General features: G+C 40.4%; 1 protein-coding gene and 1 long non-coding RNA gene across 6 annotated transcripts in view; one reads left to right on the top strand and one right to left on the bottom strand.

The window, feature by feature from the left end:
- The window catches only part of MYCBP2 (MYC binding protein 2), a 143,555-nt gene that overhangs the window by 40,299 nt on the left and 76,316 nt on the right, over positions 1-26,940 (bottom strand). For 2 of the 4 annotated variants that reach the window (XM_079972347.1, XM_079972349.1), the window contains exons 44-56: positions 25,607-25,659; positions 23,898-24,070; positions 23,137-23,281; positions 22,459-22,671; positions 21,780-21,835; positions 20,565-20,680; positions 19,413-19,510; positions 17,567-17,683; positions 16,426-16,566; positions 11,297-11,371; positions 10,148-10,372; positions 9,163-9,295; positions 7,834-7,959 (exon numbers count right to left, since the gene is read on the bottom strand). In XM_079972347.1, the coding sequence (XP_079828473.1) occupies positions 7,834-7,959; positions 9,163-9,295; positions 10,148-10,372; positions 11,297-11,371; positions 16,426-16,566; positions 17,567-17,683; positions 19,413-19,510; positions 20,565-20,680; positions 21,780-21,835; positions 22,459-22,671; positions 23,137-23,281; positions 23,898-24,070; positions 25,607-25,659 (1,671 nt within the window). The remainder of the gene's footprint in view (positions 1-7,833; positions 7,960-9,162; positions 9,296-10,147; positions 10,373-11,296; positions 11,372-16,425; positions 16,567-17,566; positions 17,684-19,412; positions 19,511-20,564; positions 20,681-21,779; positions 21,836-22,458; positions 22,672-23,136; positions 23,282-23,897; positions 24,071-25,606; positions 25,660-26,940) is intronic. The other 2 variants (XM_079972348.1, XM_079972350.1) reach the window with 2 other exon arrangements.
- Positions 13-26,940, top strand: part of LOC307214328 — a 34,555-nt gene continuing 7,627 nt past the window's right edge. Inside the window, exons 1-5 of one of the 2 annotated variants that reach the window (XR_013837923.1) lie at positions 13-1,767; positions 6,283-6,398; positions 16,434-16,897; positions 20,517-20,634; positions 22,209-22,384. This is a non-coding gene — a long non-coding RNA (uncharacterized lncRNA). Of the gene's footprint in view, positions 1,768-6,282; positions 6,399-16,433; positions 16,898-20,516; positions 20,635-22,208; positions 22,385-26,940 lie in introns of those variants that run through there. The other variant, XR_013837922.1, reaches the window with a different exon arrangement.

Below are 26,940 nucleotides of genomic sequence, written 5' to 3'. Positions count from 1 at the left end.
TAGGCAAAACAGTCAAAACTACAACCTGTTATTTTCCAAAAAGTGCTGAATGAAGTCTCTTTGAAAGTTCAGTACTGATAAAGCCTGCACTGGTCTGTGATCTTGTAGCTAGATATTACTCTGGAACAAGACACAGAAATTACCAAGCAATGTGTGGTAGAACCATGGAGTGTTCAACCAAATATTTTTGCAAGGGGTATGAATAGTGGCGCAAGTGATTCAGAAAACATTTTCCTCCAGTGTTCTGGTCTGCTTGTTTTGAAAATTAAAGCAAAATTAATGATGACATGAACTCTCAGATGGCTGGACTGGGAACAAGAGAGTTTATAATTGGGAATAAGGTACCAGCAAAAAATATATATATTTGCTATAACTCTTGACTCACAGGCAGCCTGCCTTCAAGGAAACAAGCTTTAAGGGCAAGGACTGCATGTGATCATTATGTATATTTCGTAATAAAGTACCACAGCTAGACAGTAAGTTCAACTAGGATTTTTTGAAGAAGTATTAGTTTTCAAATGATGTTCATGCCTTATTTCTCATGAAATTGTACTTAAACATGCTATTTGTTATTACATGCACCAATGTTTAAGTGCACAGCACCGTGAAAGTAAACTGCAATGTCTTTAAAATACATAATATATTGGTCCTTAACTAAATGGGGTTTTTTAAAAATCTGCTTTGTTTTACTAATGTCAACAAAAACTAAAATTTTTGTAGAAAGATCTAGGCATAATCATTGAATCTGAATACAGTGGTACCTCTGGTTACAAACTTAATTCGTTCCAGAGGTCTGTTCTTAACCTGAGGTACCACTTTAGCTAATAGGGCCTCCTGCTGCCGTCGCCGTGCGATTTCTATTCTCATCCTGGGGCAAAGTTCTTAACCCAAGGTACTACTTACAAGTTAGCGGAGTCTGTAACCCGAAGTATTTGTAACCTGAGGTGTTTGTAACCCAAGGTACCGCTGTATTTGAAAAAGACTTTTTAAATTTAATATTCATTTCAGTTCTTGGAAGTATCCATAGGGCAGTCTTTGCTTTCCCAGAAATGAGTATTTCTCACTGGGTGTCTTAAACTTTCTTGTTTGGAAGGGGCTTGGGAATATAAATGGTCTACTCCCGTGTTTTATTTTTGATTTGCACTTAATTGTTTACATGCTGGGCAATATTTAACTGTTTTAATGACCTATCTTTTTTATTTTGTGTTTTTAGTAATTTTATGATTAACCTATTGTTAACTGCTGTGTCAAGCTGCTTTTTTTAAAGGAGAGGCGAGACACAAATGCTGTAAATAAATAACATCCCTCTGGACAGAACACAGGGTCAGTTCTGACTTCATTGGTAGTAGGGCATCTCCTACCCTTTGCCAGCTGAGCTTGGCAAAGACAGCACCCCTTGGTCCTTAGTACAATACAACAAAGTGGGTAACCACAGCAACCTGGAAGAACAATAGAATAACAGTGGAATAGAATGGAACTTTGGGCACTTATTGTAAATGGCCTTTCCTGGCAGCAAAGTGAGCCAGCCACTAACAGAATAAAGCATGCCCTATTTTCCCAAGGCAGGAAACTTGTGTCTTTGATTTGCATAGGCTTCCTCCTTTCCCTTTAGTTTTCATTCATTACTAAGCTCTTTCGGACTTGCTTTCCATGAATCTGAGACATTATCTCTCCACCTGCCTACCTACCGAGGAAGAGGGAACCTTTTGGAGGATGATGGAGAAGTTGGTTGTGAAAATGTGATTCATGTGACTAGCAAAGCTTATGGTGAGTGGATTGCCTATGGGGTGTGGTTGTAACACGCTTGCTTGTCTGCTAAAGAAAGCCCACTTGCAGTGAGCGCCCAATGGTCCATTCTCAAGCATAGCATGACGCTTACAGGACACACCAGAGCTGTATCTGCCTAGAATAGGGCCATTCATGATGGTGGTAACACATTTTGCAACTCGCCTGCCAAAAGCTGCCTCTGCTATTGGAAGTCCAGCTTGCAATAGCTAATATATAAACTGAGTGCTCTGCAAATGGCTGCTCTCTGTGCAAATTTCTGTGATGCTTTTGTTGAAAGAGAGCCATGGCTCTTATGGAGTGTGTGTTGTGGTGAACCTAAGTTCCAGCGGGTACAGAATGCCACGGTGAGACTCCTTATGGGGTCCTCACCACGGGATCACATTCATCTGGTGCTATACCAGCTGCACTGGCTCCTGGTGGAGTACAGGATCAGGTTTAAGGTGCTGGTTTTAACCTTTAAAGCCCTATACGGCCTAGGACCCTCGTACCTACGGGACCGCCTCGCCTGGTATGTCCCACGGAGGACCTTACGGTCTTCAAGAAAAACATCTTGGAGGTCCCAGGCCACAGAGAGGTTAGGCTGGCCTCAACCGGAGCCAGGGCTTTTTCGGCTGTGGCTCCGATCTGGTGGAACGCTCTGTCACAAGAGACTAGGGCCCTGCGGGACTTGACATCCTTCCGCAGGGCCTGCAAGACAGAGTGTTCCACCAGGCCTTTGGCCAAGGAACAGCATTTGGTCATTCTTCACAGAACTCTAGCCCAATGGTTGCCATCAATTTGATTTGAACTGATTTTATAATGAATTGATTTTAGAATGCTGTATTATTTTACTGTTGTTAGCCACTCTGAGCCCGGCTTCGGCTGGGGAGGGGGGGATATAAATAAATAAATAAATAAATAAATAAATCCTTTTAGGTCAACATACTACATGCTTTGATCCAACATGCTACTGTGCGAGCCCCAGCCTTTTTCCTCATGGGGGTGGGATAAAATGAAGCAAATGGGCTGTGTGTTTTGACATAGTTTTGACATAATGATTCTGCTTTCTTCTTTAAGATTTTGCTAAATATTATGCTTGCCGTCCCCGTCCCGTCCCCCCAATTGGGATGCTAAGCTGCTTTCTTCCTCATGGTCTAAATCCTCTAGCCAGCTAAGACTGGGAGTTGTGGGGCAAGACTGAATGGCCTCTGGGGTGGCAGGCTGTATCACAGGGTTCACATGCTTCACGGATGAAGCTTTCTGAGTGATGTAGGAAATGCCTGACTTATATTTCCCTTTGTACCCATTTTGCAGATTTGTGGTGCTCTGGTTGACAGATCTGGTTGGTTGCCTTTGTTCCTGTCTGTCAGGGCCATTGCAACAGAAAGTATGGGCAAGGTAAGGACATGGGGAATAAACAATGGAAATATTTGCCTTTTCTTTAACTGGGAGGAGAACAGAAGGAGGAATGGAAACAAGAAATACTAAGAGAAGGCAGGCAGGCAGGCAGGCAGAAAACCTAAGCACATTGCAGAATGAAGCAGGTTAGGAGAACATCTCTGCAAAGGGCGAAGGCAGGAAGTAAAAGTGAAGAGGAAGACAGAAGGAGGAAGCCTAGGAAAAATAAAACCACAGCTTTCCCATTCATGCCTTGGGCAGTGAGCTGATGGGTGCTCTAAAACACCCTCATCTATCTGCTTTTCCCTACCATATGCATTACTTCTCCTGTCCAATACGGAGGATGGGAAGCAGAGCAGTCTTCCAGCATGAAGCCCCTCAAGGCTACTGACTTCTTCCCTACCTGTGGAAGAACAACTTACTACTTCTTGCCTTGTTTTCCTTCCAATAATAATGTACCATATTTCCCAGGTGCTTGATCAAGATTAAGGGGAGAGAATGAAAGCAAAGGAAGCAGACTGGAGCTCTGAGCAGAAAGCAGAGGACAGGACACACCACAGACGTTTAGCCAATCTTGTGCTGCTATCTGGAAGTGAAAAAATGCCCTTTAACCACCTATAGAAGAAAGCCTCTTTTCCTCTCTTCAGCTTCAATGAGGATTTCAGCTTATTGAAATTTACAATCTTTAACAAAGTGTCTGAATAATGCTGTAAAGAAGCCTTTTCCAATGTGGTGCCCTTCAAATGTTTTGGAGTACAATTCCCATTAGCCCTAGCCAGCATGGTAAACCAGTGGTTCCCAATTAACTAATTATTGTGGACCCCACCTCGCCTTATTTTTCAAAAGCCAAACCATGGACCCCCCCCCTACTTTTGAAAATTTTGATTACTCTATGGTAGTCACCTGTGCAAAGCAATTTTTTGATAAAATGTGGGGTGGCCCCTAATAAACAAAGGGTTTTAGGTATCCTTAAAAAAAAAAGACCATAAAATCTGTGAAATAACCACCAATTGCCTATCCCCAGACAGTAGGAAAAACATGTCTCCATTGCTCCACTACAACTGAATTTAAAAAGCAACTGTGTTCCTAACTTGCAAGTGTTCTATATGCAGAATCCTTTTTGTATTCAAAAAAGCTATTTCTTACTTGTAATCTGATATGGTACATCTTAGCAAAACTTTGCATTATATGGTTTGCTAACTGAGGGATCTTGCACCTTCAAGACACAGGTGAAGGCTTGGTCAAGGCTTGATAATGCATTGGTGAAGACTGAGTAGAAAACAGCTGGAATTTTGTAATGTTGGTAATAATAATAATAATAATAATAATAATAATAATAATAATTACTATTATTAACTGTTTAGTCCTCCTGTACCCAAATTTCATTTCTGGTTTCATCCCTGGCTTAAAGAGATTAATTAGTTAAATACAGTACTTATTTGGAGTAAGGTTTTTCTTCCTGCTGATTAACCAATAGGAACAACCAACGTTTGATTTTTTTAGGATTCTACCGTACATCTGTTTCTTCCCACTCCAAAATGTAGCCACATAGCTTCCCACAGAAAAAGAATGAACGAACAAAAAAACCACACAGGCTGCATTTTGCACCAAATAGCTCTGGGTAATGTATTGATACATTGTCCAGGACCAGTATGAGGGACAGACTGCGATGGCGGCTTCACTCGGCAGTATATCGCGAGTGAAACCACCACCGCACTTGACTCCCTCCAGCTGGTGCTGGTACCAGAGGGACTCAGGAGCAGCGATATACCGCCGAATGAAGCTGCCATCCCACTCTGCCCTCATACCAGCAGAGAGAGAAACCAGGCACCGATACAGCTTGTTCCTCCCTCTGCTTCTTCAAACTGCTCGGCCAAGGAGCACATGGCTGCCCTTGCCTCAGCCAACCAGTTTTACAGAGCCCCTGTCCTGCCAACGGCTCACACAAGCCAGTGGCAGTGTGGGGGCCCCATAAAAACGCTCCATTGAGGGGTGTGCAGTTGCCATTCCCCTCAGTCGAGCAGTTAAGAGAGCCTTCAGGGGCCTGCTGATGGCTTGTGTAAGCTGGTGGCTGGTTGGGGGCTCTGTTAAAAGTGCTCCCATCCATCCACCCCCAGCTATAGCGAGCTGTGCAATTAACAAGATAAGTGAGTCCCTGGCAGGGGATGGTGCTGCAGACCCCCTGGGCGTGTCCCACGGATCCCCATTGTGGTAAATTGTTGAGGATGATTACATCTGTAGACCAAACACTTGAAGGGCACCAAGTTGGAGAAGGCTACTTTAGACCATAAGGTAAAGGTAAAGGGACCTCTGACCATTAGGTCCAGTTGTGACCGACTCTGGGGTCACGGCGCTCATCTCGCTTTATTGGCCGAGGGAGCCGGCGTACAGCTTCCGGGTCATGTGGCCAGCATGACTAAGCCGCTTCTGGACAACCAGAGCAGCGCATGGAAACACCGTTTACCTTCCCGCCAGAACGGTACCTATTTATCTACTTGTACTCTGACGTGCTTTCGAACTGCTAGGTTGGCAGGAGCAGGGACCGAGCAACGGGAGCTCACCCCGTTGCGGGGATTCGAACCGCTGACCTTCCGATCGGCAAGTCCTAGGCTCTGTGGTTTAACCAACAGCGCCACCCACGTCCCTATGCTTTTGATAGATGCTTTAGACCATAAAGCATCTATCAAAATAGTTTCTGAAAGCCTGAATTCTCATGTGTGATCTAACAATACAACTTCCTAGGTCCCAGCATCTTACTGTAGTAAGGAATTAGTTCAGTGATTTTTGGGTCTTTTCACAACAGGGCTGAGAGAAAACAGGTTAGAAATAGGTTGCAGCCAAATCAGCAAAACTAAGGAAAAACATGAAAGCAGCAAATCTGTCATTAGCACCAAATGAGACAAAGCACCTTAATGCTCCTGAAGTTATGTCTCTGCAAGTTGCTTTTTGTCAGCTACATCAGTGATATGAATATAATGATATGCCTTTGTAGGTGCTTCACCTAGGGAAAAATTCATACAAACTTTCCTGTAGTGTTCCTTGTGATGTATTGGCAGAGATGACTACAAGGCACTAGCTCAAACGCTCCTACTAATATGCTGCTCTAATTATATTTAGGTAAATTTACTTGCATGGAGACCTAAGGATATGCCAGCTGAAAGGGGGCACTGCTCTTTGCACTGAACTACTGCAAATACACAAGGAGAATGAGACAAGAAGAAAACATCAAAACAGTAAGGCATGAGACAATAATCAGACCGCAATCCAAACATGCTATACGTTAATTCAGCAAAACGTAAAATGGGGTTTCCAGGAAAAATGGATTAATGAATACGTGACATTTATTCATATCACAACCAAGAAAAATGAACACAAACTGTGTGTTTTTTTAATAGAGAAAACATAAGAAATTTAAGAAAGAAACTTATGTTCAAGGAAGTCCCTGGTTCATGACTTCTCCTCAAGAATGCAACACTGAACTTGAAGCAACACCTGGATAACATAATGTTCACTTGAGGATAACTATTACACTTAAAATGTAGGGAACGATCCAGTCAATGTTAAGCACATCTTTCCCACTGGAATCAACTTAAAATTTATAGGTGCTCACGTTTTGCTGGACCATGCATTATTCTCAAAAAAGAAAATTCCAAGTTGAAACTTTTGCTCTTCTATGGGCATGTCTATTTTAAAACATTTCTTAATTTTAAAATTCTATGTCCTAAAGTTGTATACTGCTCTCTTTTACACTAGATGTACTAGTCTGACCTCATTTATCTGCTGTAGGAATACTAAAATGACACAAGAAATATCAATATCAAGAGCCACTAACATAGAAAAGTTTGGGGTTGCAATACATTTCTACATGCACATTCTACAATTGCCACAATGATTTCCATGGCAATTATACGTGTATAGATACTGGTAAGCACTCAGCTTTTCACTAGTGGGGTACTTTTCACATTACACTTAAATGCTTAATTTAAAGGTGCTAAACTAGCAAAACAAAAACAATTTAATATATAGTGTTACAGTACTGTATAGAATTTTGATTTAGAACCTAACTATACAACTTTCATGTCAGTACAAGGACTCAATCTGATTTCAAGTGCTGGTACATCAGACACCACTGGTTTTCCTGTTCTGGTTTTTGTGCAGTGTTTTCTGGAATAAGGAGGGTCTGTCAACAAAAAGCTTTACTTTTTACAGGGAAAACTACAGTTGTGACATGGAATGCGACACCGATCAAACTGTAAAAGTCAATCAATACTGTGGTTTCTCAAAAGTATTTGCTCTGAACAGAATGCTTAGAGTGTGATGCTAATTTTATAGAAGCAAGCATTTTTAATGCATGTTCACAATCTCCAAACAGTTCATCAAAACTAGCAGTTTTCACTATAATATACAATTATTATAATGCAAGCCCATCTTGTTCAACAAAGGCTCAGTTTATTATTATTTCAATCCTGATCCTACAACAAATAAGCAGCACCAGTTTTATAACTCTGAGCCATATAGTATAATTAAAGTCTCATATAAATTAAGAATTCCTGCACTGATAAATTGCCTCCCAGTTTTTTGAAGTAAATATACTGGAGCTACAAATACAATGGAAAGCACACTCAATATTCAAAATGATAGAAAGAAAATAATTAGTAGAAAATTTACCTTTGTTATTTCCAAGGCCATAATCAAATCCTTGTCCATTACTGCACGCTGTCCCCTTATTGAAAGTTTGCAGTGAGAAAGGACTTGGCGGGGGAGTCTGACCATTCTGATCTATAAAAGCTTGTTCTGTAATTGCAAGAAGCAAAACAAACACAAAACTGCTTTAGAATGTAATTTATGTCTCTACAGTGGGAATGAAGGCCAAAATATATGTACACATGAATGAAGGTTTCAATTAATAAATCACTAACTAGAGTAGTGGGACGCAGGTGGCGCTGTGGGTTAAAGCCTCAGCGCCTAGGGCTTGCCGATCGAAAGGTCGGCGGTTCGAATCCCTGCGGCGGGGTGCGCTCCCGCTGCTCGGTCCCAGCGCCTGCCAACCTAGCAGTTCGAAAGCACCTCCGGGTGCAAGTAGATAAATAGGGACCGCTTACCAGCGGGAAGGTAAACGGCGTTTCCGTGTGCGGCTCTGGCTCGCCAGAGCAGCGATGTCACGCTGGCCACGTGACCCGGAAGTGTCTCCGGACAGCGCTGGCCCCTGGCCTCTTAAGTGAGATGGGCGCACAACCCCAGAGTCTGTCAAGACTGGCCCGTACGGGCAGGGGTACCTTTACCTTTACCTTTAACTAGAGTAGTAGTAACATGTCTTCTTAATTAGACTATAGCGCCCCCCCCCGAGTATCCATGTGCAGAAAGGGGCAGCAGGGTCCCTCATCCAATATCCGTGCATTGGGTGTGCACATCTGCGAAAGGGAATCTGATGGGCCTCTGCTGATAGTGGAGCTGGAACCCTGTGTGATCAGAGTTCCAACTCTACAGACACAGGTTTCCCCTTCTCAGACATCTGTGCCAACTGCTTGGATGCCGAAGCCATCCCCATTGCGTGGGGCCAGGAGTGCAATCCTGTTTGGCCTTGTCTATGAGTGGCAGCCCCCTTCCTCACAATTAATGCATGAAAAGGGGTTCCATGGTCCTATGCCCAATTTCACTCCGATAAACTATTAGAAGTCATTCCATGATAAACATACATCGCTTTCGGCTACCTCAATAAAACATTTTGCCTTCTAAATTGTTCACAATGTTTAGGATTTCTTTTCAAATGTTTTAAACACTGTTCTGACTCTTTAACTTGGGAAGATTCACCTGATCAGCTCAAACTAGCACAAGAATATGGCCACATACCTCTGTTAAATGAAGAACTTTGGGTACCAGTGCAATCCTCTGTTCTTTCTGGGGGTTTTATGCTAAATTTTTAGATTATTTACATCTCTGCTTTTTATTGTTTGTGTGCTTAGTTTCTATCTTTTTGTAAAAATTAAGGAGACTTGCCATCTTCATGCCGGAGATATTGGTTTCCACCTCTGTCTCTAGCTAAGGACCACGCATCACCTTCATCACTTTCACAGAACTCTACCATGCTGTTCTTATCCATTTGCACCCATGTGCCTTCAGAATTAGTCACCTGGTACATACACACACACACACATAGAGAGAGAGGCACATTTAATTTACTTTTCAAATTATCCACCAATGAGATGCAGCAAAATGTTTCCATATGTGAAAAAGAGGCTCTTTTCTGTCATGGAAAGGCAACAGACATTCTTCAAGTTAAGTGCAGAAGAATAAGGAAGAATAAAAAGCATTTGTATTCACAGAAGTTTAAGATGATTAGTATCTTCAGTGTGTTAAGACTGGATTATATTCAGAAGAAAAGAATAAACAGAGAACCAAACAAGTGTCCAGATACACATAGCATTTGATACCCGATAGAATGCAAGGGTCGAATTTTTATTTATTTATTTGACACATGAAGCAGAGAAAGCTTGACACTGACACCAGGTATTTAATATTCACAAAGTTGCTATCATGTCCTGTGTGCTGTTTGAGAAAAAAATCATAGCATGACACACTACATCCTCAAGCCCATTGCAATAGGAGAACACCAAAGCACGATCAACCGCATGCAACAGTTGAATCAATACCAAGAAATAAGATAACTGAGTTCTGTTGTATCCCCAAAAATAATTCATTGGTAAACTCTGAAATATGCATTAAACATAGTTCTTTAATAAACCCACATTTTAAGCAAGCATACAAGAAAAATCAAGTTCAATCAATGCCCGATAAAGAAATATATGACAAAGGCAAAAGTGGTTTGCATCAGTTTACACCATAAACAACCTTTAGGAAGTTAACAGTTAGCAACCAAGGGTGGAAAAGCAAACCTTGCGTAGGATAGCTGCTTTTCTTACGATTGCTACTATTATAAACCAGTATCTATGAAGGTAAGAACTGAAGCTACAAGGATCCATACCTCGCCCACTGCCTTGACTTTGTTTCCCAGAACTAACATTCCAATGGGGATACCTCTAAGGTTGGGACAGCTTCTGACGTTGTGACCTGAGGGGCCAGTCTTCACTACCTTATATACTCCAGGCCCACCACGAATGAACGGCATATCTGGTTCCTGCATTACCGCTTCCTGAGGGCAGTGTGAGCTTAGGTCTTTGAAAAAGTCATCTGTGTTAGATCTAGACTCCTGAAAATTTTAGAACAAAAAAACCAAAAAAAAAAAATCCTGTTAATAATGCCTTTGTACTTTTCAACTAAGCCCACCTCTTTGTTAGACCTGAAATAACTACAGTCTCATCCTAAAACACTTAACAGAGCACGTGTAAAGCTATAATTTTCCATATAAGACAAGAACTGAACTTGCAGTACTCTCTATATTACTACTGAACACAAAGAATAAACGATATGAGTACATATATAAAAATAAAAGGCACACATTTGCGACATGAACATTTGGAGCAATTCTTCAACCATGGTTAAGAAAGATGATACAAACACAAGACTAACACACAAGACTATGGCCAAGTAAAAGTATTCATGCAGGAGAGTGCAAGAAAGAAGGGGGGATAGAGGGTATTTATGCAACTGTTGGAGACATACAATACCAAGCTATACAGCATCACATATGAGCCTTCTTCTGCAGAATGTAAATTGATATTACCAGCTAAATATGGAGACCTAAATGAATTAATGCTGCATATTCTCTGCATTTTGGCAAACAAAGATGTTATTCAGAAGCTCGTTAACCAATTCTTCCAGTAATGGTAGGCAAGCTTGCCAAAGAATAGCTTGCCAGTCACTACCAGCTTTCAGCTGCTGTGTGCAGCAACAGGAAAGTGTGGCATGTGTTCTAGGGAGGTGCCCTCAATTCCTGCAGATCGATGGTAGGATCTAACAGGATTGGTAAGTACCAACGCATGCTGAGCATGAGGACTAGAACACGTCAGAGTCTCCAGCAGCGTGAAGCAATTGCTCGGCAGATGTCAATATGGAAATAGTATCCTTGAAAGCCTGAAAACCACCAATTTGAATGTTCAGATGGCTCATACTCCACAATGCCCAAAATACTTGTACGCAAGAGACTGAGATCCTGACAGTTAAGAAAACTCACCTGAGGGGGGAAAGGTTTGGAAGTCCATGAAAACAAGTCCAAATCCCTGACTCCTTGGCTAGCATTAAAGATATTCTATGTAAAGTTTAAGATAGACACATATCAACAGAGAACTGGAGCATTAAGACAGCAGCAGAAGAAATTAAGAGACGAATAGAACATTTGCTTAATTTTATTTTTTCCCCCTGCATCCTTGCAAACAACAATCATTTCTTTTGACAAAAAGGTACTCTTAAAATGAAGCCAGCTGAGCCCACTGTTCACCACGGGGGAAACAATCTGTTGGAGACAAACAGCTTATACTGACAGTTCTAAATGATGTAGTGTGTCATGCCATTCACTGAATAGAAAGATTCTTTTATATAGAGCTTAACACGTTTTGTGCAAGGCAATTCCCATTCTCCTGTCTGAATGAGAATACAAGTCCTATCAAAAGCCAGATTTGTTTTATGAAAGACAGTCTGCCACTTTGTGAAGATTTGTTTTCTTTTTCTGGGGGGGACATGGGGAGGCGGAACGAGGAAAAAAGATTGAGTGTGGACACTCAGCCACCTATTTGCAACTGGAAAGGTTTAAAACGTAGCTATCAGTACTCAGAAAACTTTGGAAAGCACCCAAATGCCAAGTGTCCAAAACCATAGCAACAAAATACACCAACCTGTGAAACACAGAGTACTCTAAAAAAAAATATTTTAAAAAAGAAATAAAATTAATGTATTTACCACATTAAGACGGACAAGGGATGCACACATTAAAATATGTTGATTTTGGTACCTTGCGGTGGGTTTTTGTACTAGTCTAATATATTTGGAAGAAAGGCTGTTATTTAGATCAGCCATTTCCTCATTTATTTTTGAAGACTGACATTAAGCAGATGGGAAAGCGTACCAAACACTTTAACCAGCTTTAAAAAATACATTTAAAAAGCCCACACAAAATTAGTAACATATAAAATAAGGAATTTGGCAGTTTAACTCAATCTTCATTTAGTTACAACGGGGGTCATGTTCGGGTCATACATCATTTCTCTCTAAATACATGTTATTTTAAGGAAAAGTGGCCAGATTAGTTTGAAGACATTTTTTTGCCAAAAAAAAAAAAAGTAATTGTCCAGCACATCCATTTTGGATGAGATCCTTGTAGCCATGCATAATATTCCATGCAGGCAGTGAGGTCTCCCCCCCCCCCCAAAAAAAAAAAAATGCTCTTGAAGTTCAGGGGACCCTTCAGAGCAGGACTGAAAAGGTACAAAGAGTTGAAACTGAAAATAAAAAAATGGGAAATCACTCTCCCCTACCCACCAGAAGCATTTTCCACTCACAAGTGGGGCTGTTTTGATCTTGTAAATAAATCCAGTACTTACACAAATAAGGTGGCTGATGACCTTTTTGTTCAAATGGGTCAATGAAATATATCAATTTTGTACACATCTAAAAATACAACATTTGTTGGAGTAAGTTGTGCAAATTTTAGATGAGATTTAATCAAAAAAATGGAACAAGAGGTTATACAGCAGACTTTCCACACATAAAACAACATCAAAATATTGCCCCAGAGTGCTCTTTGAAACATACACTTTTATTATTGTTGTGATATATGAATTATGCAAAAAGCAATGAAAATGAAATTAGGAGGTCAGAAGCAAGTGATGACTGCAATGAGTATTCAAAATGAATGCATTTATTTGTGTAAGCGTTAGGGTTCCATGTTTTTCTAACATATAATCTTCTCCATCACTTTTAAAGAATGTGCATGCATCAATCAAAATAGAAAGCTTCCAGTATGAAACTGTCATTCCTACTCATTCAATGTTAGTATTTGCCAGACACTTTTAAGTTGTCAGTATACATTCTTTACAAACCCAATCTGCAAAGAAGTGCTCCTAGCTTTCAATTTCTCACAAATATTTTATGTTAAGTCTAAAAGATAAACCTTTCAACAATAATGTTTGCCTTCAACACAGCATCAATAAACTACAGCACATTGCTTTTATCTCAGAATTTGCATAGTGCAACCTTGTTTTTAGAACAGCTTTCCTCTGAAGAGATCTAGATATCTTCCATTTCTATGTGCCACTAAAGGTTTTTTTGTACAGAAATCAAGATACCTAGGAGTGATACAGACTTGTACAGTATCTTAAGTAAATAATAGTTTAAGTACTGCACGTGAAGCCTTGTTTTTCAACATTTCATATTTGCCCTGTTTTTGTAACATAACATGGGTAAATGCATTGTGGGGAGGGCTTACTTGCAATTCAATATTTTCTGCTCGATGATTGGGATTGCTAAGGAAAGATCTCAAATCAATAAAAGTCTTAGATGCTCTCTTGCCCCTTTTCAAGGATAAAAATCTATATCACATTTAATGGCACATATTATGTCCCTGACCAGCGTTTATTGGAGTGTTATGAGTGCAAGTCGCAGAGAGGATTGTGGGAGTTAGCCACATACACACAGTGGTACCTCGGGTTAAGTACTTAATTTGTTCCGGAGGTCCGTTCTTAACCTGAAACTGTTCTTAACCTTAAGCACCACTTTAACTAATAGGGCCTCCTGCTGCCGCGCCGTCGCCACACAATTTCTGTTCTCATCCTGAAGCAAAGTTCTTAACCCGAGGTACTATTTCTGGGTTAGCGGAGTCTGTAACCTGAAGCCTCTGTAACCCAAGGTACCACTGTACTTCTCCCTGGTAACTGAAGTCTGAATAGACCCAATGTCAAGTATTTGTACAATTTTTTTTTTTAAAAAACTTCATCAGGAATAAAGTTTAGTTGAGATTTTTAAGTAAGTCATGGAATACAGTCTATCAAGGAAGCTAGTTAAACAAGGAAACTGTTAAGGAAGCTCTCTGGACTGTCATTCTTTTAAGAAGAGAGATAAAAGAAAAGAAAGAAGTAGTACTGAAATTCCCAGGTATTAGCACTTGCAAAGTATGGTATAAAAGGAGCACTTAAGCTAGAGTTTTCTTCCTAGCCACTACTCGCCCAAAGCAATGAAGAGAAGATGACCAGAATAGCCATGCTGCCAAAATCGGAAGTTTCACAAAGATATTTGAATAAGTGATCACAAACCAATAATAAAACTGTTGGGTGCTAGGCCTCAGCAGCCTAAGAAAAGTGAAGCAAAAGGCACAGGTCTACAACCCGCTACAACTAAAATCCAAGAGAACATTCAGCATGTATGCAGACAGCCAAGGCAGACACACAGGCTACATTTAGCAACTAAGCAGGCATAGCCAGGAATGACTGTGGTCCATAAATAATCAAAAATCAAAGACTTTATACTATAGCCACTATCAGGTCAGCAGGAACCAATGGGTTAGGGTTAGTGGCTGGAGCAATGCTGGAAACGGAGCACACATCATAACCTAGGGAACATTTAGACCTGCAACCCTTCTTGATTCATCACACGGGACAGCAGAACACAGATCTGAAGGTTCCCAGTTCTACCCTGTCACAAATGCAGATGTTTGCCGTTCATCTCAAAAATACACACCAATCTGCTTAACATTTCCCAACTGCCAAATGCACATGAAGGAACTATTATTAAAATATATATATATTTACAAACGTGACTTGGTTAAATCACTACGATGCCTTCAAACCAGTCAAATGTCCCTGACCTTTTAAGAAGATAGCTTATTACTTAAGTTGGAGCAGTTTACTCTTCCACCTTTAAAAGAGGTTGCCTTGAAGCAAGTGGCTGCTATCATCATACAACCTTCCCACTAGAAGCCACTAACTAGCTCACTAATGAAACACACCCTACGGAAGCATCGGGTTGTATCCAATGGTGCCGTCTTGCCTGTGCAATAGACGCCCACAAAACAACATCCTCATCCGCCTCTCCTCTGCAGCCTGACCCACTGCACCATCAAAAACAGGTACAGAAGGTTGGGGGATCCTCTGGAGCAGATTTTGGGGGCATGTGGATAGAGGATGTTGTGTAAGTAGAACTCCGGTCGCACTTGCATTTGATTCAACCTGTTGTCTCCATGCTACCACTGTCTGTAGCTTTGCATATATGTTCTTCTTCATGCAAAGCCCTCTTTCAATGAAGATGACAGGCTTTCCTATGTCTTTTACCTCTTGTCCTGTCAACTTAGTCCATTCACATATTTGAACCTGTGCCATGACATTTCCACACCCTTCCCTAAAGTAACAATGAAGATGTACTGAACAAATTCTACCAGCAGGAAAAACTGCCTTTCCCTATTCTTAACTCCTTACAGATGCGGTATCTTAAATCAGTGGTATCTATAATATGTTACATTCAGCAATGACAATATGGTAAATACTCTTATTCAGTATTTCAGAGTTCTCTCACAAGAAGTCCTCAATAATGTGGCCGAATCAAGACATATTTTATCAGTTTCAGTTTAACCAAATCTTTTTCACACATGGAAGAAATGATGCTAATAACTACATCAGTTAATTAATTAATTAATTAATTTACTATGGGCTGGTGTAGATATAACCCAAGCACAGCTTCACACAATTTTCCCCTTTCAAGCGCAATTTGCCACCCTTCCTTGACAGCCCTAAGCCAGATTTGAAATCAGGGTTAGCGAATGCCAATATACCACAGTTAAGTGATATGACACATTAAACCCATACAACTAAGAATAAATTAGTATATAATATCAAACTATTATTTTAAAAACCCTAATCATCTTAAAGTACCTAGACGTATCTCTTGAGGGGTAACTTCCCATTGTAGAAAAATGGTATCAGTATGGTATCCAAATGAGAAAGAAATATTTCTGGCAGCAGCAAGCCTTTATAACACTTTGATCTAATTACTTTTGAAACTACAGAACAAGCAGTACAGGATATGCATTTAGGTTACACATTAGTCAAATATAAAGGGTTCAGATGATAGCACAGGCCCACCATAGCTAAGGTTCCAACTTAGCTAACTGCCTCCTTTGGAGGAGGGGGAAAATACTTTCAAAAACCTTAATTGCTTCAACATCAGCATTATTGTTGATGTTACAGGACCTAAAGTTGGTTAATGGGAATGATTACCCTTATAGATGAGATGGATGAATGATGACAACCTTAAAAAAATGATTGAATGAATGAATGAATGAGTGCACTATAATATTCTTCAAAATTGTATTTTACTTACATCAACAGGGACCAAAAGGCTCTTGCCAAGATGCTGGTTAAAGGAAAGGCACCAGGCTTCAGTGTAACCATTCATATTTGGAACATATTTCCTTATTGTCTCATCGTTCAGCCGTAGCCATACACCATCATCATTGTGAATCTATGAAGAGTAAATACAAGCCAGGCTACTTAAGCAGCAGATGATAACAGATTAAAGATCTAGCATAATACAGAGCATGGGAGGTAAACATTTGGCCTATTTAACTAAAGCTTTTTTAAAAGGCACAAGAAATTTAAAGCAGATGAAGATTATGGATGAATTAAGAAAAAATGTATTTAAAGAGCAACTTCCTAATGTATCTACAACAACGCAACATCGTGATATGGGACACCACTCCAGAAAGGCAGCTGATGCACCACTGTTGCAAACAGTAACTTGAAAGCATCATGTGTCTCAGGATCAGACCGTGAAAATAATTTTTACTATGAAGGTAAAGAATGGCTGGAAATGTAACGATTAAAAGGCATGTTAAGGAACCAAATTATGCCATGCTCACAATGATTTGCAATCTTTTTTTAAAAAAAATTACTGCAAAAAGCTGGTTTTTATTTTACAAAGTAATAGCTACAAAGGAAACAGTCCAATTCTCTGTAAAATATATATGTATTGTTTTCAGAAATGGCTGACTTCTTTTAAAGCTAAAAATGAAACATTTCATTTCTGAAAAATCAACAGAAACTTTAAAATGTTAACAGGATAAAACAAAAATATCTACCTCAATTTCGCCAAAAAGCAATCTTGCAGTCTGTAGCATGAGTTTAAAGCAACACAGAAAGCAAAATGGCTGGTTAATCATATGGCCTGATGCAACTACATGTCCTTTTATCTAACTTTGTGGCAAATACCCAGAAGAGTTCACAAGCACTCAAGTAGCATTTACAATTTTTCTCCTGTGAACAGCAGGCCCCCATATCACAAATTGCTTTTGAAAGTATTCCATTTCAAAAAGGCTTCTATGGCCTAGCATGGCTTCTGGCCCGAAGCACTGAAGTTCAATGGCCACGTGAGATTAGTCACGGCATTCTCTGGATTCTGGTCTGTATATGCAAGTGGTAATTTAATCTAGATCTCAAATCCATATAAATTTATTGCAAGTTACCTCATCAATAAAGGTAATGGATCCATTGACTTTTACTATGCCTATCTGCTCACTCTGAAGGGAAGGGTGACTACGGATACGCAGCCCTGCACTGTCCTTGGCCACAAATTTGCGAACCTAAGAGAAGCAAAGAGACAGTAAGGCAGAGAAACCTGGAAAAGGGCTCTTTAAAAAAAAAAAAAAAGAGTATAAAGATACAGCTTCAGATTATGGAAATCCACAGAGCTCTAGAGGAAAGCCTCCTAACAGCTATAGTCAGCTGCTAAACTCACCCAGACAGATGAACAAGAAACCAAAACAAAAAATCAAAGTCTGTTCTCTTCTGGAAGCCATAGAAAAATAAGGCTGTTATAAAAGTCACTCAAATACACATGGACCAACAGAATTAGATATTCAGAGTTTACTTTAAGTCAGATATAAACAGTAGTCACTGTCAACTGAATGAGATGAGATGTTGGGATATTCCAGCCTAGTTGTAAATGCAAGTATGTAAATCAACAGGAACTTCTCTTGTTCTGAAAAGCTGTTGGGCAACAAAATACCGTATTTTTTGCTCTATAAGACTCACTTTTTCCCTCCTAAAAAGTAAGGGGAAATGTGTGTGCGTCTTATGGAGCGAATGCAGGCTGCGCAGCTATCCCAAAAGCCAGAACAGCAAGAGGGATTGCTGCTTTCGCTGTGCAGCGATCCCTCTTGCTGTTCTGGCTTCTGAGATTCAGAATATTTTTTTTCTTGTTTTCCTCCTCCAAAAACTAGGTGCATCTTGTGGTCTGGTGCGTCTTATAGAGCGAAAAATACGGTAATCACTGGGACTTAACATCTGCTTCTCTGGTTTTTCATGTACAAATCCTAATGATGTTGATGAGACCTATCCTCACATAATTCATGTTAGAACTGGACTTAAATCTGGATGCCTTAAAAAAAAAAAAGCAAAACTTTGTTTGGAGTTCTTGGGATACTGAGAAGTTTATAGGAACATGCCTTATTCTTATGAAGGCAAAAGCTTTCCTTCCATTGTGAATAGGTTGTGACTGAGACCGTCACAGGGTTAAAGCTTTCTCCCCCATGGCTTGGTCACAATACACGCCCCCCCTAAAGCTATTCATTTCTGAAAAATCAGCTATGCAAGATGGGAATAACATAGTTAAGCACCATCTAGCCAAGGGGTATATAAGTGAAACAGTTATGATAACCAGTATAAATGTAAGAATGCAGAGCCTCTTCCACCCTAACATAACAAATAAAATGCAATAAACAGGTTTTGAAAATACATTTGATTTGTGTATGTTTGCCAAGGAGTCAGAACTGAGTATTAGGAGGAGATCTTTAACAATATACAACAATTTTCTTCTTTTCTGTTTTAGCAGTTTCCTGTCATCATTTAAACATATATTGCTACCTTGAAGTTAAAATGTTAGTCCATCTAAGCTAGGGACTGGACCCCTGAGCTCTGGCAGTTTAAAAATACAGTGGTGCCTTGCAAGACGAAAAGAATCCGTTCCGCGAGTCTCTTCGTCTAGCGGTTTTTTCGTCTTGCGAAGCAAGCCCATTGACGGCTTAGCAGATTAGCGCTATTAGCGGCTTTTAGCGGCTTAGTGGATTAGCGGCTTAGAAAAGGGGGGGGAGGTGGGGAAACCCGCAGGAACTCGCAAGATATTTTCGTCTTGCGAAGCAAGCCCATAGGGAAATTCGTTTTGCAAAGCGCCTCCAAAACGGAAAACCCTTTCGTCTAGCGAGTTTTCTGTCTTGCGAGGCATTCGTCTTGCGGGGCACCACTGTACTAAATAATATAGGTCATGTACATGCACTAATGTAATTTTTTTAAAAAATGTTTTCGTTCTTATACCTTATTTGGTAAAGGCTCTGCTTTCGGTTTTACCAACTGGGTTCCAGGTGGTATCATTCCTTTTGGAGGATCTTTTACTTTCACTTCTAGTCCAGCATCTGTAAATTAAGAAAATTACCATGAAGTGTATATAAGAAATCTAAGTAACTGTTTGAAAGTTATTTTATTCTGAAGTGGGTTACATTCAGGTCTTGGCAATGCGGTAAAATTCTAGCTGGTTAAGTGAATATTACTTATGGCATCAAAGCAGCTTAAACCTGTGAAACACATTAGGCATGATAAATGTGACTCCTGAATCTAAATTGTTCCCATTTTTAAAACGTTTTTTTAAAAAAATTAATTTAGAGAGTATGGTGCCAAGCACCCGAATGAAAAACAAGGAGTGACAAGGCTAGACCTTCTCTGACAGAATCATTCCGGTCGCAAGTCAATAAAAAGTTCAACTATATGAAAGACTGCATTTAAAAATGACAGTATTAAAATCATACGACAGAAGGTACAGCCGATTATAAAGCATCACAAGCAATTACCCTCCTCAATCTTTACATGATAATAAAAATGTAATGAAGTGTCATGGGGAGGAGGGGTACCTGTCAGAATATTATTTGGAAGAAATGTGTATATAAACATAACTCCTTGTCAAGGATTTAAAAGACTGCTCACGTAACAGGGAACTCCAGCAGCCCATGACAGGATACATATGGGGAAATCTTGTCGTTCAAAGCACAGTTGGACAGCAAAAAACTCAACTGGCATTTCAGTCATAAACAAAGCAGAGCTACTGAGGCTGCACACAAAGTGAGCCTTGACTCAGTTTCCATCTGTGGAAGTAGGAGAGAGCTCCGCCAACTAATACAGAGATAGAGAGATAATCGGCCACTATGGGAAGATATTGCATTTGCTACTATTAACTTAGCTAAAATGTATGCATACACTGTTATCAGCACATTTTCCAACTATGTGCTCTGACAAATTTTCGGATTTGTTTTATTTTCAAGTATTTTAATATCCTTTTGAGTAAAAAGAAGATGCTATATGTCCTCAAAACATTATGATTAACTTTAAAAGCTCTCTCTCTTTCCATTTTCTGGCATACCACTATAGGTGTATTGACATTTTTGACATCATACAAAGATACGGACTTTTATGTACCTATTTCAATGCCATCAATGGTAACGTGAATGGTGTAGAGACCAACTGCTCCCGGAGTCCAGTTAGCACAGTAAGTTCCATCATTGTTGACTCTTATCAACATGTTTTCACTTGGTCTAGGGAGGAAAAAAAGGATACTGAAATGACAACACACCACCCACTGCTTGAATATCAATTCAGGTTGCCAGCTCTATGCTTAGAAAATCTAGTACAGTGGTGCCTCGCAAGACAAAATTAATCCTTTCCGCGAGTCTCTTCGTCTTGCGGTTTTTTCGTCTTGCGAAGCACGGCTATTAGCGGCTTAGCGGCTATTAACGGCTTAGCGGCTATTAGCGGCTTTAAGAAAAAGGAAACGAACTCGCAAGAACTCGCAAGACGTTTCGTCTTGCGAAGCAAGCCCATAGGGAAATTCATCTTGCGAAGCACCTCAAAAAACGGAAAACGCTTTCGTCTAGCGAGTTTTTCGTCTTGCGAGGCATTCGTCTTGCGGGGCACCACTGTACTGTATTTTCATTTCTGTTTACATGCAAGCTTGTTTGATGTAAAATAGCCTTGGCTACAAAGTAATAATATAACATCAATGAAATTATTTTCAAGAAGAAAGAAAGAACACAAACAGAAAACCAAAGCAATCATGCCTTCTAATCAAAACCTTTCATATTTAAACGTCAACCAACTGTGTACCTTTGTCAAACAGCAGCATCCCACCACCCTCCAACTTTTAAAACTAAGGGAAGTTTCAAAAATGGGTTTTGTGATATGGTATGCAGGTTGCAAACTTAGTCCACCAAGTTAATAGATGCTCCCAAACGAATCTATAGCAATTTGATCCCGGTTTCATTCTGACAAAACGCCATGTTTAGAAGAGTCACCAAAGATAAAAATATGAAAATAAATTCAAATGCAGAAGGAACTAACCACTCAGTTTCAAATACAGCTTTACCCCAAGAATAAGGCAAGTACAATAAGAGAGTGCTTTAACACTGAGTTGCACACAAAGCTGTATGTGCAAGCTGAAGAACCAGAATTTGACCCCCGGCAGTCCCTTTCACATCCATTCAAAAACTGCTCCAGAAGTTTAGAGAAGCTGCTGTTGCAGTTTGGGGAGGGGCTTCTTCCTTTAATATAAGCCCATATGAAATCACATGAAGTCAGTTTTAAAAATTACTGTATAGTATATAATTTTAAATGTTATATTTTGCACAAGATGATTACCTCTTAGGTGTTGGTGAAGCAAAGCGCAACTCTTCAAAAGAATAATTTTCATAGACCTATAAAGCAAAGAGCATATCAAATTGCATCTGGTTGCAATACTAATTGAAAGAGTCACAACCTGGTTCCTCAGCTCAAATAGCACACAGAAAATAATCAGAAACAGATAAAATTACTCCCATCCCTGAAGAGAATACTCCGAACGGGAAAGGAGTTTATTAGATAGCTAGTGGCTTCATTCAGCATGCTTCTGAACTTGAACTCTCATATAACTGGACTGGTCATTCTGGAATGAAGTGATGTGTTTTTTCCTCATTACACCCTGGTCTATCTAGTGAGAATACAAAGAAACATTGCCTAATTAAAACTGTAAAGACATAGAGAATGTATCACACCAACACACTTAAGTCAAGCTTCTATCCTTTCCAACAGCAGGAGCAGACGGATTTCCAGACTTGAAATGAGCTAGTTTGAGTAAAAGATGATGAAAGTACAATCACATGCCACCTCTTCAACGGAATTGTCTTTCTAAAGAACAATCTTGTTCTTTACAAAAGCAGTAAAGAATACCCACCAACATAAAAAGGAGAAACATGTTGACCCCACTAGATTTCTAGTTAGTCTTCGAGTCCCTTTGTTCATTAGACAGATTTAAAAATGTATGCCTTAAGTAGCAGTTTACCTTCATCATTGTAATAGCAATGTAGCGAGCTTCCTTCACTATCATTGGTTCATAAGAGGCATCGAGTTTTGGAGAGGGAAGTCCTCCGAAAGTCATATCAGTGGAGGAAGCGGCAGCGCCTGCGGGACTGCCTGGGATGCGCTGAAGTTTTTTTGCCTGTTCTTGCTGCAGTGAAGTTTTTTTCTGGGAAACAGGAATTGCCTTGACTTCCACCTGCCAGATTTAAACAGGAAAGGTGAGGATACAGTGGTACCTCGGGTTAAGAACTTAATTCGTTCTGGAGGTCCGTTCTTAACCTGAAACTGTTCTTAACCTGAAGCACCACTTTAGCTAATGGGGCCTCCCGCTGTTGCCGCACCACCCGATTTCTGTTCTCATCCTGAAGCAAAGTTCTTAACCCGAGGTACTATTTCTGGGTTAGCGGAGTCTGTAAACTGAAGCGTCTGTAACCCGAGGTACCACTGTATACTAAATACCATGCAATACCACAAAAACAGCTAGCAATAGGCTTGTCCAAAACATTGTGGGAAAATATCTGTTTCTTCCTCAAAATACGAGAAAAACAAAACTATTTCACACATCTGCAGAGGGCGAGTTGAGATTCTTTGTGCTAGTTGTATTCCAAATTGCCTAAAGATCAAGCAAGGGGTGACAGGAAAACCACCTTTTTAAAGTTACCTTCATATTAGGCACATGAACAACATCGCCATACTGGTCTTTTGTCTGCACGGTAATAATAGTAGGCCAGCCACAACGTATGTCATCTTTATTCAGAATCAAGGATGTTTTCTGGGGATCTGCATATGAATCTGGCTGAAGCCATCTAAAACAGGAAAGATAAAGCCATTTAACATATATAACTCATTTGGTGGAGTTCAGTGTGGAACTATTGCATTCTCCCAACTCCCCCAGAGGAAATTTTGAGGGGCATGGGAGGGAGGTGGGAAGCCTTGCTGCTGTTAGGGTTCATTAGTTGACTCCTGCCCTGTGTTCTTGGGGAAATAATATCAAAGTGAGGTATAGAACAAGACAGAATTGTAGAGTTGGAAAGGATCCCCAAGGGTTATCTAATCCAACCCCTTGGAAATCAGCAGGATATGTGTTACAGGAAGCAAGATAAAGCTATTAAAAACAAGATCTTAGCTTGTCACAGAAAAGTACTACCTTTAACAACATAAGCATTCTGATTAAAACACCCCTGCTAAGACTCCGATTTATATAGCACTGGTGCTATATTTCATTCTAAAGACTCAAAATGGCAACCCTTTCCTGTACAAAAAAAACCTCCCAAGGCAATTAAACATGGAAGAGGAAATGCACGCTTTTCAAAGTAACAAATAAGGAATACTTTGGTACTGCGGTGCTTGTGGGTCATATTTATTCAAAACGAAAGCAGAGTAATAGAGGTGGTCATGGATGTAACTTGGTAATAACAATACCTTGCAAGTCGTCCGCCACTTGATCCTGGTACACATGAAATGAAATCCTCCAAAAATGATTGTTCATTGCTTTGTACTTGCAGAGGGAGATTTCCTTCAAGGGCCTCCAAGATAGTTGGCGAATGAGATAATGCTAAACCTTTTCCCAGGATGCCAGAGTGAGTCTTGCAAACCTGGAGAGGGTTGTGAAATATCACTTAGCGTTTACATGTGTTGAATTTAAAATAAGATTTTTGGTAATCAATTCAATTATTTATTTGTAAAACTGGGGCCCAACAGCTGCATCTGCATGTCATGTAAATCCAAACTGAATTCCCGAAAGTCTCCACTTCAGTCCCCCGCTACTCCTGGCCATATCACACTGGGAGCATTAAACATCAAGCCTTGGCTAGACACGTCATCTGAACCCAGGCTTCCGATTTATTTCTGTTCAGACAAACCACAAGTAGTAGCCAATGTTTATTTTTGGCTTGCCACTTGTGGTACCTTTGGGGGAAACAAACCATAAGCCTCAGGTTCAGAAGACACAACCAGTCAAGGCTATGGTTTGTTGCACCTGACAAGACCAGGAGCAGGGGATGGGTGAAGAACTGGAATTAAACATTTACTATGGTCTACCTGGAAATGTGAGCCAACCCAGTCTCTCAAAAGTCCCTAGAGCAGCCTTTCTCAACCTGTGGGTCCCCAGATGTTGTTGAACTACAACTCCCATCACCCCTAGCTAGCAAGGCCAGAACTCAGGGATGATGGGAGTTGTAGTCCAACATCTGAGGACCCACAGGTTGAGAACCGCTGCCCTAGAGCATCAAATACATACAGAATGCAAAGGCTTCATTATAATTTCAAATTAAAACTAGTAAAACTAAAGGATTATAAAGGAGGTACCCTCTACAACCCAAATCTTACTTCTCAGCAATCTAAAGCAAAAAGGCCTCATGGATTGCTGAACAGGAGCATAACTCATAATATAACCTTTGGTGCCATCCTTTAAATTGCTGATCCTAACAACTGTATACTGGACAGCACCCTTTTGTGAATAGCTCACAAAAATATGTCTAGGCCAAGAGACAAGTATATGCATTTTTAGTGATTATACATGCAGTACAACTCTTATCTATAACACTGTATTTTAAATATCTGGAAGCTGCCTTGAGAACCTTTGTTAGTAGACGGAATATAAACAATCCAAATTTAAAAAAAAAAATTCAGTAAATAAGGTAAACTAGCAGGCTGCATCACAGGAAGAAATGCTGCAACTCTCTTTCAGATCATATAATACTACTCTAATGCAGTGGTTCCCAATTGGTAGTTCGCAGCACTGGCCCAGGGGGTCCGTGGCAACTAAAACTATCATACAGATATCAAAATTTTCAAAAGTAGGGGGTCTGTGGCTTGGCTTTTGGAAAACAGGGGGTCCACAGTTCTCAGCTAACTGGAAACCACTGCTCTAATGAATTATCTCGGGTGTTAAATGGAAGGAAATCTTGAAAAGATGATGCTTTGAATAGGCCAACTTGAGATCTCCTGAACTGGTATACACCCTGCTCATCACAGACCTTGCCCCCTGCTGTAGCTATTGCTTTGGGAAATTCTTTACACACTGAAGTTCTCCTAAGCAAGCCAAATTAAACTGCTGTGCTTTCTGCTTTGTACCAATTAGCAAAGAATCTCAGGGGTTTATTTTGTAAAGGCAGCGGTTAATTGTCTACCTGCAGAGCAGCTTCTTCCAGGATCTCAAGATCTTCTTCAAATTCATTGCCTGCTTGGATAGAGTAAATAATGTCATGAAATCAAAACACATTTTAAGGTTTTATCTGTATACCGGGTGTTCCCCTAACCTCACTTCACGTGACAAACTGGCTCTTCCCCTTAATCTAATCTAGTAATGACAGAATTCCTGCTCTCTACCTCTTAGGAAAAGAGCCTCAGAAAACAGAGTTCAAACCATATCCAAACTAACATTAAGAAACCTTGAAAGGAGGGAAAACAACAACAATAATTAAATTTATATACCACCCCTTACTGAAAGGTCCCAGGGTGGTGTACAGCATTCAAAACACAATATAGAACAAAATAAAAATAAATTCCTTCCAGTAGCACCTTAGACGTGTATCTGAAGAAGTGTGCATGCACATGAAAGCTCATACCAATAAGAAACTTAGTTGGTCTCTGAGGTGCTACTGGAAGGAATTTTCTTTTATTTTGTTTCGACTACAGCAGTCCAACATGGCTACCTACCTGTAACTACAATACAGAACATCAGTGATAAAATTTTTATTAAAAGCATTCTGACAGACAGCCTAACAATAAAACAGTCATCTTAATAATAGTCCTCTCCCCCACACTTTCACAGGCCATGGATTATTTAATAGCCATAGAGCGGGGTAAAGAGGATTATTTTTTTTTTGCCTGGTGCCTAAAGACATGTAATGATGGTGCCAGGAGAGCCTCTCTGTGGAGAGCATGCCACAGCTGGGGAGTCACCACAGAAAAGGGCCATTCTCTTGATGCCTATCTACTACACAGATAAAAAGGTAAAGGTAAAGGTACCCCTGCCCGTACGGGCCAGTCTTGACAGACTCTGGGGTTGTGCGCCCGTCACACTTAAGAGGCCAGGGGCCAGCGCTGTCCGGAGACACTTCCGGGTCACGTGGCCAGCGTGACATTGCTGCTCTGGCGAGCCAGAGCCGCACACGGAAACGCCGTTTACCTTCCCGCTGGTAAGCGGTCCCTATTTATCTACTTGCACCCGGAGGTGCTTTCGAACTGCTAGGTTGGCAGGCGCTGGGACCGAGCAGCGGGAGCGCACCCCGCCGCGGGGATTCGAACCGCCGACCTTTCGATCGGCAAGCCCTAGGCGCTGAGGCTTTTACCCACAGCGCCACCCGCGTCCCATACTACACAGATAGGGCCTACTAAAAAACTAAAAGCCAGTCATTTTTCTCAGTCCTACTAAGACAAAAAAGGGGGGATATGTACCTCTTTATATTAAAAAAAAAACCAGAATAAAAATATCTTCATAAAAAGATTTCAACTTATGAGT

Source organism: Podarcis cretensis (assembly GCF_951804945.1).
Source record: "Podarcis cretensis genome assembly, chromosome: 4".
In the NCBI taxonomy this organism is placed as follows: Eukaryota; Metazoa; Chordata; class Lepidosauria; order Squamata; family Lacertidae; genus Podarcis; species Podarcis cretensis.
This window is presented reverse-complemented; position numbering and strand designations above follow the sequence as displayed.